At 46.4% G+C, this 15,885-nt stretch overlaps 1 protein-coding gene across 4 annotated transcripts in view; it reads right to left on the bottom strand.

Moving 5' to 3' along the window:
* Positions 1-1,085: 1,085 nt before the first annotated feature.
* TMEM74 (transmembrane protein 74) overlaps positions 1,086-15,885 on the bottom strand; it is a 48,626-nt gene continuing 33,826 nt past the window's right edge. The window contains exons 1-2 of one of the 4 annotated variants that reach the window (XM_037892121.2): positions 3,462-3,649; positions 1,086-2,502 (exon numbers count right to left, since the gene is read on the bottom strand). In XM_037892121.2, the coding sequence (XP_037748049.1) occupies positions 1,335-2,294 (960 nt within the window). In that variant the 5' untranslated portion in view covers positions 2,295-2,502; positions 3,462-3,649 and the 3' untranslated portion in view covers positions 1,086-1,334. The other 3 variants (XM_007065299.4, XM_043539175.1, XM_043539176.1) reach the window with 3 other exon arrangements.

Here is a 15,885-nt window from a genome sequence, read left to right as displayed (position 1 = left end):
TCCATTGAAGATGTCAGACATCCAAGTAAATTCCCTCAGCATTTAATTGTTGGCCATTGTGCTACACAGACTTCACTGGTAACATCACCTTTCTTTGACCAGCTACTACACTCTATGAATGCAGTGCCCAGGCAGTCTGATTGCTAGGTATCTAACCTTTATTTTCCTACAATTGTTTATAGAAGTCAATATTTTAAAATATCAAGTAGGTTGCTGATTGGTGGAGCACAGAAAGCTATTGCTCTGACCCATGTAGAACGCAGCTCCTTTTTCTTTTGTCACTGGTTGTGAAAGGTGCACAGTTGGCAGCCTTAGTGGATTAAAATCTATTTTTCAAGAGAACGGGTCTGACACAGGCAGCCTCAGCACACTCACAGCCCAACAACTTGCTTCAAACCTCTGTTGGAAGAGAGGTTTCCATCTTCATCCTCTTTCAATCTTTGGCTTTTTTGAGACTCCCAACAAGGACGTCAATTGGTGACAATTTATGGCAGTTTTTCTACCCTGGCATCTGTCTATTTGGAACTAGACTTATTTCACAAAGGCCACAAAAAAGCCATCACAAGTTAACTATTTTCAGTCACTGCCGATCTGGAGTGAAGTTGAACTGATGATGTAGAGGTGAAAGGCCCTTTTTATCCTACTACCCATGGCCTGAGTTATTCACTCCCCTGCGCCACACCCATACTTCACATTTTTAATAATCATCACTGGTTATACAATTACTTGGAGAAAACTGAAGGTTTGTGAATTGGAAGGTGGAGAATTCTAAATTAGACATCTGTGTTTTCAATGAATACATGATGAACTACTGGTATTTTCTGGGCTTTCATGTCAGGAAAAAAAAGGGGTCAGTTTAAAAAAGAAAGTATAAAAAACTGTCACCCTTAATTGCTGGGATTAAATGCCAGACTTGGTCTCTCCCTTACTATATTACCAAGCAGACTGTTAATAATCCTCATGTAGGCTGTAATAATTAACAGCTTTCAAACATGGCAGAATGGTAGTGTTTTGTATTGGGTACGAAGAAATTAAATAGGGGGAAATATTTTAAAAACAGTATAAAGGAGATCTGGGGAACCTGATTATCACCAATTTATTTTTATTCAGTGGTTTAAATAAGAAAGTGTCATTTATATTGATTACATTATCCCTAGCAGGTTTTCCTTAAAAAACAAATGTCCATATAATGCAAACATTCAGTTACAGAGTTTAAGGAAAGACATATATTGCCAGGCAATTAAACTGCATTACTACCTATCTTTAGCTGTATTTGTTTTCTTTAATAGAACGTATTTTCCTGTAGAAATACTGCCTTAAAAATCATGACAGTGCTAATTATCTATGGCAAATGCATCTTCTTCTACTAATGATAACGCTAGTGTATTATCATTTGTGCTGGATTTCATTCTAAAATTGAAAGAACCATACAGCTTTGCAGATTCCTGGGAGGATGCAAATCTGTTCCTCCTGTACAGCTCCCCTTTCCACATAGACATCATTAATAAACTGGACAGCACCACACCGCCCAGAGTTAAGAGACATAGCCCAGCGATCACACACCTATCCAAGTGAGCCCCGATTCTAGCGCTCTCATTCTCCAGTCGCTCCATCTCCCTGGCTGCTACAGTGTTAGGATCCACAGTCACATCTCTGGGCACCACATAGGAAATAATAACTAGCAAAATCCCACTAACCAGGAACAAGATGGCACTAATGAACCCATAGTCTATAGAGTTCCCTGAAGCAGCTTCTGATCCAGTATCATCTTCTTCCTCAGCGATCAGGGAGGGAGGATCATGAGCCCATTCGGGTGGGATCTCTGTACAGGAGCTATGCTGGGCCGGGGGAACCTGGCAGCCACTCTTCACAGAAGAAGGGGCGTTTCTCGTATGCTCCAGATTGACATTTTCATCCATATAAGTAAACGATGTCTCCAGTTCCTGGGCACAGCAGCAGGCTCTCTTCTTTTCTGCTTCCTCTTTTCCATCCAAGTGAGCTGGCTGGCAGCAGGGCTGGATGCTGCTTGATGCTGCTGCATGCTGCCAGGAGAAGGAGGGGGTAGGAGTGGAGGAAAGGGGTGCTTGGGTGGGACCTGCTGTGGCTGCCCTTTGTGTAGACTTGCAGTGCCTATCGCAGCAGAGAGCTGCCACCGCAGCTGCTGTTCTAGCCCCCATATCGTCCCCATCTCTCTGCTGTTCGTAGGGAGGGGCTTGCAAACTCCAGTCCACATTGTTGCACAGATCCGATCGCCTACCCTTCTTGGTGAGATACAGAAGCTCCATACAAGCCATCAGAACTCCTCTCTAGCAAGCCGCGGCTTTTAATCTAAGCCATGCTTCAGGAAACTCTGTCAATAATACAATGAAGTGATAACATGGTACACGAACTGTTGCCTCAAAGCAATCTTCTATCCGCTAACCAATATTTTGCTAGGGATATGGCTTGTTTCAGTTGCTAAATGATTAAACAAATTCCCTCTGACATGTATTTCTTTTCAGTCTGCAAATGAAACAGCAAGGGGTAAAATAAACACCTCATGATGCATGAAGAAACCAATAGGAAAGTAACACAAACATCATATATTATTCTTCCTCTCACAACTGTTCAAGGGGAAAATAGCAAATGCGATTGTTTTAATCAAGTGTTTAAAACTGCAATCCTCTTGCAGATCCAAAATCTATTAGGGACTCTAATCAACCTTTGACACCAATATCCAATTAAGGCAATAAGCCATCTAAAATAAAAAAAAAGAGAATCATAGTTATCACCTATAAAAATGTCAGAGCACAGAGTTATCATTTTATTTATAAAAAGCACACAACTTCTTCTTTTCTCTTCTTTTTTAAAAAGGAAGCCTAAATTCAGATTCACAATGTAATTAGAAAGATACAGGCAAATCCCATGTAGCTCAGTAATCCAGGATCTATATTCTCTGGTGGAAATCTGATAATCCCGGGGGAAAGCAGTGCTTTCCTATAGCAGATCTCCAGTTTGATTAAGAGCATTTGGAATGAAATTATGCCTCAAAGACTGATGACTCAAAGACGGATGTTACTTCTCCATCTACAATTAATTAATTATAACAAGAAAAGAAAAAAAAACAAAAAAAAACCTTGTAGCCAAATGCCCTGTTTGTTAAAGAAATTTCTGCTACAGACTAAATATATATATAGGTTTGTTTGTTTTTTTTCAAAAAAAAAAAAATCTCTACTGGACAGTGCTCAGTCATGGGGCTTTGCACTGTCCAAGTAGGAATCTACTGAGTTATAAAACGCAAGCTACATGATCCAAGAGTATTTGGATTCAAGTATATTTGGGTGACAACTGATAAAAGCATCTTTTTAGACGTACTGTCTTTTAGGGTTTTAACTGCTAAGTGCAGACATGATAACCCAGCCCTATTGCACAGACCGCAGCTCGTCTTCCCTGCAGAATGCTCACATTCCCGGCGCACTTACCTCTCTCTTCTGTTTGCATCCATTTGGCAGCTGATTGTTGCATTTCCTAGGCTGCTCTGTGAAAGTCTGATAGAGAAGCACTTGTAGCCCTCCACGTTCCGCCGTCCTGCAGCCTCTGCCGGAGGTTGGGGAGGGGGCGTGGGAGAAGAGCAGACAGCGTGCCGGCTGGGAGGGGCACCCAGGCTGCCTTCTGGGAGGTGTAGTTTTTGTACAAGTGGACTGTTCTGGCTGCCTGCAGTGAGGCAAGAGAGAGGGCGAGGGAAGGGGCTCTGTTCAACTTAAACCACCACACACTAGCCATTTACCCAGTCCTCCTTGTTTAAGTAACAACAGCAACGAGCCACTTTTGCCACTTTTCCGCTCCAAAATGTTCCTCTAGGTTTCAGTGAGGGCTACGGGGTCTCCCACTCATCCAATAATATCCCTGTGGGTAGCAGTATTATCAAACCCGAGCAGTCAGCAACCATGAGTCAGGCCCCCAAAACGTATGAGATTTAAAAGTCATGAGATTTAAAACAATAAAAGTAAATGTTGGGTTCCTTTTGTGTTTTGAGCCTCTGGGGTTCATGTTTCAAGCTTTTCTCCACAACCAAGAGGGCTCCAGGAGTTGAGACATTAAGAAAAACAGCAAATATCATAGGACTCATGATAAAATCGCAAGAGCTAGTGATGCTCTGACAGACATGGTCACCTCTTGGTTGCACACTTTCTGTATCAGGGTAAGGACAGTCCCACCCATCATGACCGCCCCATCATGTGCCAACCTGTGTTGCTGGTGTGGACAAATAATATACTACTATTCCCTAGAGCAAGGGGGGAAACAGGGAGGTAATCATACCTTTCTGAGGCACAATTCCTTCTGTGAGTGCATCACCGCCACCCTATGCACAGGTAAAATGGCAAAGCTGCAGTCCAGCCCTTGATGTTGTTTCTTGTTCCCACTTTGGTGGCTGTGGTTAGTAAAGGGTTAACAGCATTTTTTTTTAAAGCATATAAATTATTGTTGCGAAAGATCTGAGGTATGGAGGTGGAAAGCAGAATGCATAACACATATTCTGCACACACAAATAAGAGCTGGTTAAAAGATTCATCAAACGAGTGTGAGAAGTAAGCAACATTTGTCACACAAAAGACAACATGGAATAAGAGATGGGACCAATGGACTTATAATGAGACTTATGATGGTAGCACAATAATAGCCTAGATTAAAAAAAAATCTGCTTTAAAGAGATAAGTAGGCCTGGCTGTAGGAATCTACTACTACATCCGAATGCAATAGACTGACAACACAGAGGGCTGGATTCTTTGTTCTGGCCAAACTGTGCTAAGTAGGGGTGGAATGTATACGTGATTTAAAGCCTCCTGTGCGGCTCTCATAGTCTCGGCAGTGGTCATTGCCTGACTATCCCTGGTGCAAATCAGAGCAACCTATGCTCTGCTGTGTGTTGTATTGAAAACGTTAATTTGTAAGGGGTTTCCTGGTCCGGCTTGCAGGCTAGGGAGCTCTGTGATCTGAGTCTTTCAGCAGCCAGGCTGCAGAGAACCAACCTAAAGTAAGGTGGGATGAGTTTGCCTCTCTGCTTTAGGGAGCAGTCAGCTGTGTCATCCTGTGTTCTCATTCTGAATTATGAAAGATAAAGTAGTGCTACCGTTGTATTTGTGTGGTGAGGAACACATGTGAATCACTCACAGTCGGCGATAATAATGAACTCTCTTATTTTGTTTTTGTCACGAACAGGAAGACCACAGATGAACTGCCCCATAGCCAGGAGGAAGCTGAACTGAATCCTGGGTAATTCCCTTCCTCTCTAGACAGCAATGGGCGGTAACTAACAGCAGCTCCCCGGGTGAGTTCATTCCCCTACATAAAACTACAGCACCCGCTATGCACACATAACACCTTAGGCAAAATACTCGTCCAGCCATCCTGGCTATTCTCACCTGCACTGTGGTATCTCTAGGATGCTTGGCGGGGCAGATGTCTTTGGTGACTTTGATTCAGCATGAACCCCTGGAGAGACAGAAGTGTTATCCCCTTTGAGTAGCAGCTTTGATTAACTTGTAGTGTCAGAGACTGGAGGTGGTAATGATGGTTGGCTCTAGAGGACGCATATCTGAAGGCTCCTCTGGAGTAATATTGCTCAGAGATGAGCATCTTCTCAGCTGGTTGACATGGCGGTGCCAAACTTGTCAGTTGGACCTTGTATGAGATGAGACCAGTGACCTTGATGATTGTTGAAGTAACCCACCGTGGCCCAGCTCTGTAACTTCTAGCAAATTTCTTGTGATGTGAAGGGGTAAGGAAAGCGGTGGGAGAGGCAGGAGCTCTGGAGGGAGCTCAGCCAGCATCTGGTCCCACTTTGCCCTCGTGCTGGAACCCGCAGCAGCTCCTCTTAGTGCCATGGAAAGCCATAGCCAGCAGCGAGGGGTAAGAAGCAGAGTGAGGGAGGCAGTTGCCTTCCATATGCTGCAGTTCACCAACTCAAGCTGGGCTGTACTTGTCCGAAGGGAGGCTGTTCATGGTCCCATTCTATCTTGGGGAGCAGGGAGCTGGCTGTGGAGAGGCTGGTCTCTGATGCAGTAGCATCCAAGGGCTGGTAGTACTGAAATGAACTCCTAGCAGCCCAGCAGCACAGGGGAGGGACGGGGAAAGAGGGAACCTGTGCTGCTGACCACGCTGGGCAGGAGTGCCTGGTCCCTGTGCTCCTACCTGCTCCAGCCTGCAATGGCAACTCCCTCCTAGGGACCCTGTGGGGAGGGGAGCAGGTCTGGATGTAGAGCAGAGAGGGGAAAACCCTAAAATCCCTTCCCACAGCACATGGTCCCACCACTGGGTGCCTGCAGTGTTGTCCATATGTATGTAAATATAAAATCACTGCCTGCTACTCTTAATTTCCCACTTCAAACCATTTATGCATAACAGTCTAACCCTCAACTGCCCATTTCATTTCAAGTGCCCGTGTCCCACATGTTACCCCTTCTGTTTAACAATCTGTCCCAACTTGTATTTAGCTCAAACACTCTGCTTCCTTCCCCAGAACTGAAGACGAGCTCTGGGTAGCTAGAAATCTTGTATCCTCCATCAACAGAAGTTGGTCCAGTAAAAGATATTACCTCACCCACCTTGTCTCTTTCATATCTTGGGACCCACACAGCTATAACAGTGCAAGCATGTACTACTGAAATGTCACTTTAAAAATGCATTACACTTTTTAAAAAATGCAATATTTGTGACCTCTTGTGTTTGTTTCATAAGATGCTTCCTTGGATGACTTAATAAGATGGGAACAGCTCAGACCTGCAGGATGGGTACCACATTTAGAGTTACCTTTTGCTTCATTTCTGGTTAATGAGTTAATACCATGTGGCTGCTGTTCAGGAATTACTGCAGCCCTGGTTGTGAAGTCAGAAACATGGGCACAGGTGTCACTTGTTAAATAGTAGTGTCCCCAGAGGGTCTGTACTGGGACCAGTACTATTCATAGAGTTGCTAGGTATCCAATTTTCAACCGGAATGCCTGGTTGAAAAGGGACACTGACCGGGTCATTAAAAATCTGATCGGTGGCGCAGCAGGGGCCCAGGGCTAAGACAGGCTCCCTGCCTGCCATAGCTCCGTGCAGCTCCCAGAAGCGGCTGCGAGGTCCCAGCAGCCCCAGATGCATGGGCAGCCAGGGAGGCTCCATGCGCTGCCTCCACCCCAGTGCCGGCTCTGCAGCTCCCATTGACCGGGAACCACAACCAAGGGGAGCTGCAGGGGTGGTGCCTGCAGGCACGAGGGCAGCGTGCGGAGCCTCCTTGGACACCCATGCGTCTAGGGGCTGCAGGGACCTGGCAGAAGCTTCCTGGGAGTCGGGGTAAGTGCTGCCAGGACCCCAACCCCGCTGGGACCCCAACCCCCCCCCCCCCGCAGCCCAGAGCCCCCTCTACACCCCAAACCCCTCATCCCAGGCCCAACCCCAGAGCCTGCTCCCCCAGCCGGAGTCCTCACCCTGCCCTGCACTCCAACCCCCTTCTCCAACCCGGAGCCCACACCCCCAGCCAAGAGCCCATACCCCCTTCCTGCACCCCAATCCCCTCCCCCAGCCCGGAGCCCTCTCGGGTTCCCCAAACCAGAGCCCCCAGCTGCAGTCCTCACGCCTCTCCCACACCTCAACCCCTGCCTGGTGAAAGCGAGTGAAGGTGGGGAAGAGCGAGCTGGGGGGGGGGGGGGGGATGGAGCAAGTGAGGGCAGGGCCTCGGAAAAGGGGTGAACCGCAGCCACTGGGAGCCGCAATCGGACGAACCTGCGGGCATGGCAGGTAAACAAACCAGCCTGGCCCACCAGGGGCTTTCCCTGCACAAGCGGCAGAACAAGTTTGGGAACCACTGGTGTATCCCATGAACATAACGAGCTGTAGCAGTTCCTGAAGAGCCAGTGCACAGCTAAGTATAGCCAGAGAGAAGCACAGTCTGATCACATGCACCTCCTGCCCCAGAATGCTGCCTGTGCCCTGACTTCGGGAGAAGCTGGTGTATGAGTATTCCACCTGCTCTGCATCACCAGAAAACATGCCAGAGGTATTTCCCCCATAGGGAGTTCCCACAGATTGGTACATCATAAAGAGACTGGAGCATAATATAGAAGCCAGCCCATGGCTTTTTGTTTGTTCCTTTTGCATCGAACTCCTCATATTATTAGCTATGTTAAATTGGCCAGGGAGGCAATAGCAAGGCTTAGTGAGAAAAATTTAACACCTAGAAAAGAAATGTCAAGATTTATGTGTAGGATTGTCAAGACTATTTTGAAGACCGCAAAAAATTCTGAAGATGGAAAATAAGACTATTGTCTACACTGAGAGAGAATAAAGTGATGCAATTTTTGTGCTTAGAGGACGTCAGTATTTACGATACCAAGCAAATATTTGGAGATCTCCCTACTCAAAGAAGTGTCAGGCATTGCTAGGTGTTTAAAACACAGTACTGTGCTAGAGCTATTGATTCATAAAGCAAAAATAGATAAAAAAAAGCTATTTAGTTCTTCCTTGGTTGCACTCTCTAATGTATATCCATCATGCATTAATAAAACCCACAACGAGCAAATATTTCTGGGGGGAAAATGCTGCACCAGAACTGTCAAACAGAGAGTTCAATCCTTGCTAAATGCTCCTGCTTCCCATGCCTGAGAAAGTGGATAATTAGCACTCCTGATAGAGGGAAATAGATCAGAATGGAATAAATGGCTTAAAATCAGGAAACACTACCGAGATAAAGAGCCAGATTTTTAACGGTATTTAAGCACATAAAGATGCAGATGGGTACCTAGTGGGATTTTTAAAAGGGCCTAAGCATGTTTGGTGCCTAACTCTCATTAACTTCAGTGTGAGCGAAGGGCCAGATTTTGAAAGGTATTTAGGTACCTGAGAAATGCAGGTGGGCATCTAGTGGACCTTAGGCAATAAGTGCTTTTGAAAATCCCACTAGATGCCTGTCTGCATCTTTTGGCACCTAAACACGTCTAAAATCTGGCCCAGAGAGCTACTAGTTATCAGGAAGAGCTAAACAAGAAGAGCTGGAGAGAGGCCAGATTTGTGGAAGCAGACTCTGATCTAACTCCCTGTCATAAATAGAAAGGGAAGGGTAAACCCCTTTAAAATCCCTCCTGGCCAGAGGAAATCTCCTCTCACCTGTAAAGGGTTAAGAAGCTAAAGGTAACCTCGCTGGCACCTGACCAAAATGACCAATGAGGAGACAAGATACTTTCAAAAGCTGGGAGGAGGGAGAGAAACAAAGGGTATGTGTGTCTGTCTATTTTTTGTCTTTGCCGGGGATAGACCAGGAATGAAGCCTTAGAACTTTTAGTAAGTAATCTAGCTAGGTACGTGTTAGATTATGATTTCTTTAAATGGCTGAGAAAAGAATTGTGCTGAATAGAATAACTATTTCTGTCTGTGTATCTTTTTTGTAACTTAAGGTTTTGCCTAGAGGGGTTCTCTATGTTTTGAATCTAATTACCCTGTAAAGTATTTACCATCCTGATTTTACAGGGGGGATTTTTTTTTATTTCTATTTACTTCTATTTCTATTAAAAGTCTTCTTGTAAGAAAACTGAATGCTTTTTCATTGTTCTCAGATCCAAGGGTTTGGGTCTGTGGTCACCTATGCAAATTGGTGAGGCTTTTTATCCAACATTTCCCTGGAAAGGGGGGGTGCAAGTGTTGGGAGGATTGTTCATTGTTCTTAAGATCCAAGGGTCTGGGTCTGTAGTCACCTAGGCAAATTGGTGAGGCTTTTTACCAAACCTTGTCCAGGAAGTGGGGTGCAAGGTTTTGGGAAGTATTTTGGGGGAAAGACGTGTCCAAACAGCTCTTCCCCAGTAACCAGTATTTGTTTGGTGGTGGTAGCGGCCAATCCAAGGACAAAGGGTGGAATATTTTGTACCTTGGGGAAGTTTTGACCTAAGCTGGTAAAGATAAGCTTAGGAGGTTTTTTTCATGCAGGTCCCCACATCTGTACCCTAGAGTTCAGAGTGGGGGAGGAACCTTGACATGGTGGCAGCGTGGTGGGATTAACCTGAAATCATTTTGAGATCCAGTTGAGATTTTAAAAAGAGATTTTTCTTTCCTTTGGAAAGGAAGTCCAGAAGCAGCTGAAACTGAAAGCAGCTTGTTTTTTCTCTGCTTTGTGGCCAAGCAGAGACAAAAGGGGATTATCTTTGTGAATTGCAGGTTTTCTTTGCCTGGAGGCAGGGTACTTAACTCCTGCAGGGAAATTCACAGTCTTCCAACCCAGAGTTTTTTTTTTTTCCCTAAAAGTAAATAGAAGGGGGGGTGTTCTACCCATTTGCCTGGAGACAAAAGTGGCAAGGGTTTTTTTTTTTTGGATTTTGATTTTTTACAAGGAGCACAAGTTTAAAAAGGAAACTTGGTTTTTCTTTGGGCTGGGTAAACAGGTTTCAAAGTAGCTGGAAGTTTTGCTTTGATTTGGGCCCAGAGCAGAGACAAGGGAATTGTCTTTTTTTTTTTTTTTTTTTTTGTAGGCTGACAATCACTATCAGAGAATAGGTATTCTATTCCAGCACAGCAAAATTTTACAGCCAAGTTTTTTTTGTTTATTTCTAAACCTCGGGTGTAAAGTTAGTTAAAAACATAGAGGTTAGAATGACAAAATCTGCGGCTAGACTACAGCTGGAATTAGCCAGATTTCAGGCTGAGGAAAGACAAAGGGAACATGAAAGACAGATAGAACTCATGCGGCTGAAGAAGGAGGAGAAGGAACAAGAGAGGAAGCATGTGGAGGAGGAGAGGGAAAAAGAGAGGAAGCATGTGGAGGAGGTGGAGAAGATAAAGGCTCAGCAGAATATCCCAACAAACCCTAGCAATCCTTCTCCAAGTACCACTTCCCATCCCAGAAAGTTCCCCACCTACAAAGCAGGCGATGATACTGAGGCCTTCCTAGAAAACTTCGAAAGGGCCTGTCTTGGGTACAACATCTCTACTGAACAATACATGGTAGAGCTGAGGCCGCAGCTCAGTGGACCCTTAGCTGAGGTGGCAGCTGAAATGCCTAAAGAACACATGAACAAGTATGAACTGTTTAAATCCAAGGCGAGAGTCAGAATGGGGATAACACCCGAGCAGTCTCGTCGGAGGTTCAGAGCCCTAAGGTGGAAACCAGACGTGTCATTTACCCGACATGCCTACCACATTGTGAAACATTGGGATGCCTGGATATCCGGAGCAAGTGTTGAATCTCCAGTAAATTTGCCCTTCCTAATGCAAATGGAACAATTCTTAGAGGGTGTTCCTGAGGAAATAGAAAGATACATCCTAGATGGGAAGCCCAAAACTGTAATCGAGGCAGGAGAGATTGGAGCCAGATGGGTGGAGGTGGCAGAGAAGAAGAAAACTGGTCGCAGTTGGAGCGGAGACCAGAAGGGACAACCCCAGACCACACCCTATTACCGGGGGCCGCCCAAAGCCCCACCTACCTCCCAAAGAACCCTCCAGACCCCTTATCGTCCCACCACCCCGTTCTCCAGCAACCCTCCTCGGCCCAGTGACCCGTCAGCTGGACGATGTTTTAAATGTAACGAGCTGGGGCATGTAAAGGCCAACTGCCCCAAGAACCCCAACAGATTACAGTTCATTGCACCGGAATCACACCAGAGGTCCACAGGCCCAGATACCTCCCAGATACCCTTGGAGCGGAGGGAAACTGTGAGTGTGGGCGGGAAGAAGGTCACCGCGTGGAGGGACACCGGAGCACAAGTGTCAGCTATCCATGCTTCCTTAGTGGACCCCAATTTAATCAACCCAGAGATCCAAGTGACGATTCAACCCTTCAAGTCCAACTCTTTCGATTTGCCTACAGCCAAGTTGCCTGTCCAGTACAAGGGCTGGTCCGGAACGTGGACTTTTGCAGTCTATGATGATTATCCCATCCCCATGCTGTTGGGGGAAGACTTGGCCAATCATGTGAAGCAGGCCAAGAGGGTGGGAACGGTCACCTGCAGCCAGGCTAACCAAGCCGTGAGGCCTAGCTCTGTTCCGGAAACTTCTATCAGGACCCGGTCGGAGGTGATGGATCCGGACCCCAGACCAATGTCTGCAACAGCAGTAGTGGATCCAGTCCCAGAGACCCAGACGGAACCAGTCCCAGAACCGGAACCAGCCGAACAACCAACACCAGACCCATTGCCAGCACTGAATCCAGTACTTGCAACCTCAACACCAGAGGGCCCCACCGACCCTGAACCGACAGCAGCCGATAACCCGACACAAGAGGCTCAGCCGGAGCCTGAATCCCAACATAGTTCACCAGCGGAGAGCGGTTCACAGTCAACAGAAACAGCCCCATCCCCTATATCGCTTCCAGAGGGACCAAGCCTAGGTCCACAATCCAATAAGGAACTGATGTCTCCAGCATCAAGGGAACAGTTCCAGACCGAACAGGAAGCAGATGAAAGCCTCCAGAGAGCTTGGACGGCGGCACGGAGCAACCCACCGCCTCTCAGCTCTTCTAATCGATCCAGGTTTGTTGTAGAAAGAGGACTTTTATACAAGGAAACTCTTTCTGGTGGACACCAGGAAGACTGGCATCCTCAGAGACAGTTGGTAGTTCCAACTAAATACCGGGCCAAGCTCTTGAGCTTAGCCCATGATCACCCTAGTGGCCATGCTGGGGTGAACAGGACCAAAGACCGTTTGGGGGGGTCATTCCACTGGGAGGGAATGGGCAAGGATGTTTCTACCTATGTCCAGTCTTGTGAGGTGTGCCAAAGAGTGGGAAAGCCCCAAGACCAGGTCAAAGCCCCTCTCCAGCCACTCCCCATCATTGAAGTTCCATTTCAGCGAGTAGCTGTGGATATTCTGGGTCCTTTTCCGAAAAAGACACCCAGAGGAAAGCAGTACATACTGACTTTCATGGATTTTGCCACCCGATGGCCGGAAGCAGTAGCTCTAAGCAACACCAGGGCTAAAAGTGTGTGCCAGGCACTAGCAGACATTTTTGCCAGGGTAGGTTGGCCCTCCGACATCCTCACAGATGCAGGGACTAATTTCCTGGCAGGAACTATGAAAAACCTTTGGGAAGCTCATGGGGTAAATCACTTGGTTGCCACTCCTTACCACCATCAAACAAATGGCATGGTGGAGAAGTTTAATGGAACTTTGGGGGCCATGATACGTAAATTCGTAAATGAGCACTCCAATGATTGGGACCTAGTGTTGCAGCAGTTGCTCTTTGCCTACAGAGCTGTACCACACCCCAGTTTAGGGTTTTCCCCATTTGAACTTGTATATGGCCGTGAGGTTAAGGGGCCATTGCAGTTGGTGAAGCAGCAATGGGAGGGATTTACACCTTCTCCAGGAACTAACATTCTGGACTTTGTAACCAACCTACAAAACACCCTCCGAACCTCTTTAGCCCTTGCTAAAGAAAACTTACAGGATGCTCAAAAAGAGCAAAAAGCCTGGTATGATAAACATGCCAGAGAGCGTTCCTTCAAAGTAGGGGACCAGGTCATGGTCTTAAAGGCGCTCCAGGCCCATAAAATGGAAGCATCGTGGGAAGGGCCATTCACGGTCCAGGAGCGCCTGGGAGCTGTTAATTATCTCATAGCATTCCCCACCTCCAACCGAAAGCCTAAGGTGTACCATATTAATTCTCTAAAGCCCTTTTATTCCAGAGAATTAAAGGTTTGTCAGTTTACAGCCCAGGGAGGAGACGACGCTGAGTGGCCTGAAGGTGTCTACTACGAAGGGAAATGTGCTGGTGGTGTGGAAGAGGTGAACCTCTCCATGACCCTTGGGCGTATGCAGCGACAGCAGATCCAGGAGCTGTGCACTAGCTACGCGCCAACGTTCTCAGCCACCCCAGGACTGACTGAACGGGCATACCACTCCATTGACACAGGTAATGCTCGCCCAATTAGAGTCCAACCTTACCGGGTGTCTCCTCAAGCTAAAACTGCTATAGAACGGGAGATCCAGGATATGTTACAGATGGGTGTAATCCGCCCCTCTGAAAGTGCATGGGCATCTCCAGTGGTTCTAGTTCCCAAACCAGATGGGGAAATACGTTTTTGCGTGGACTACCGTAAGCTAAATGCTGTAACTCGCCCAGACAACTATCCAATGCCACGCACAGATGAACTATTAGAGAAACTGGGACGGGCCCAGTTCATCTCTACCTTGGACTTAACCAAGGGGTACTGGCAGGTACCGCTAGATGAATCTGCCAAGGAAAGGTCAGCCTTCACCACACATCTCGGGCTGTATGAATTTAATGTACTCCCTTTCGGGCTGCGAAATGCACCCGCCACCTTCCAAAGACTTGTAGATGGTCTCCTAGCAGGATTAGGAGAATATGCAGTCGCCTACCTTGACGATGTGGCCATATTTTCGGATTCCTGGGCAGACCACCTGGAACATCTACAAAAAGTCCTTGAGCGCATAAGGGAGGCAGGACTAACTGTTAAGGCTAAGAAGTGTCAAATAGGCCTAAACAGAGTGACTTACCTTGGACACCAGGTGGGTCAAGGAACTATCAGCCCCCTACAGGCCAAAGTGGATGCTATCCAAAAGTGGCCTGTCCCAAAGTCAAAGAAACAGGTTCAATCCTTCTTAGGCTTGGCCGGTTATTACAGACGATTTGTACCGCACTACAGCCAAATCGCCGCCCCACTGACAGACCTAACCAAAAAGAAACAGCCAAATGCGGTTCAGTGGACCGAAAAGTGTCAGAAGGCCTTTAACAAGCTTAAAGCGACACTCATGTCTGACCCTGTACTAAGGGCCCCAGACTTTGACAAACCGTTCCTAGTAACCACAGATGCGTCCGAGCGTGGTGTGGGAGCAGTTTTAATGCAGAAAGGACCTGATCAAGAATTCCACCCTGTAGTGTTTCTCAGCAAAAAACTGTCTGAGAGGGAAAGCCACTGGTCAGTCACTGAAAAAGAATGTTACGCCATTGTCTACGCTCTGGAAAAGCTACGCCCATATGTTTGGGGACGGCGTTTCCACCTGCAAACCGACCATGCTGCACTGAAGTGGCTTCACACGGTCAAAGAAAATAGCAAAAAACTTCTTCGGTGGAGTTTAGCTCTCCAAGATTTTGATTTTGACATCCAACACATCTCAGGAGCTTCTAACAAGGTGGCTGATGCACTCTCCCGTGAAAGTTTCCCAGAATCAACTGGTTAAAATCGTCCTTGAGATGTGGAAAATATTGTTAGTCTTTATGTACTTGGTAGTATATTTAGAGATGCATGTGTCTTATTAACTCTGTTTTTCCTAGAGCTCCAGGAAGAAATCCCAGCCAGTGTTTCACCCTAGCTGAGATTTGGGGGGCGTGTCATAAATAGAAAGGGAAGGGTAAACCCCTTTAAAATCCCTCCTGGCCAGAGGAAATCTCCTCTCACCTGTAAAGGGTTAAGAAGCTAAAGGTAACCTCGCTGGCACCTGACCAAAATGACCAATGAGGAGACAAGATACTTTCAAAAGCTGGGAGGAGGGAGAGAAACAAAGGGTATGTGTGTCTGTCTATTTTTTGTCTTTGCCGGGGATAGACCAGGAATGAAGCCTTAGAACTTTTAGTAAGTAATCTAGCTAGGTACGTGTTAGATTATGATTTCTTTAAATGGCTGAGAAAAGAATTGTGCTGAATAGAATAACTATTTCTGTCTGTGTATCTTTTTTGTAACTTAAGGTTTTGCCTAGAGGGGTTCTCTATGTTTTGAATCTAATTACCCTGTAAAGTATTTACCATCCTGATTTTACAGGGGGGATTTTTTTTTATTTCTATTTACTTCTATTTCTATTAAAAGTCTTCTTGTAAGAAAACTGAATGCTTTTTCATTGTTCTCAGATCCAAGGGTTTGGGTCTGTGGTCACCTATGCAAATTGGTGAGGCTTTTTATCCAACATTTCCCTGGAAAGGGGGGGT

This window comes from Chelonia mydas, chromosome 2 (assembly GCF_015237465.2).
Source record: "Chelonia mydas isolate rCheMyd1 chromosome 2, rCheMyd1.pri.v2, whole genome shotgun sequence".
Classification (NCBI taxonomy): domain Eukaryota; kingdom Metazoa; phylum Chordata; order Testudines; family Cheloniidae; genus Chelonia; species Chelonia mydas.
This window is presented reverse-complemented; position numbering and strand designations above follow the sequence as displayed.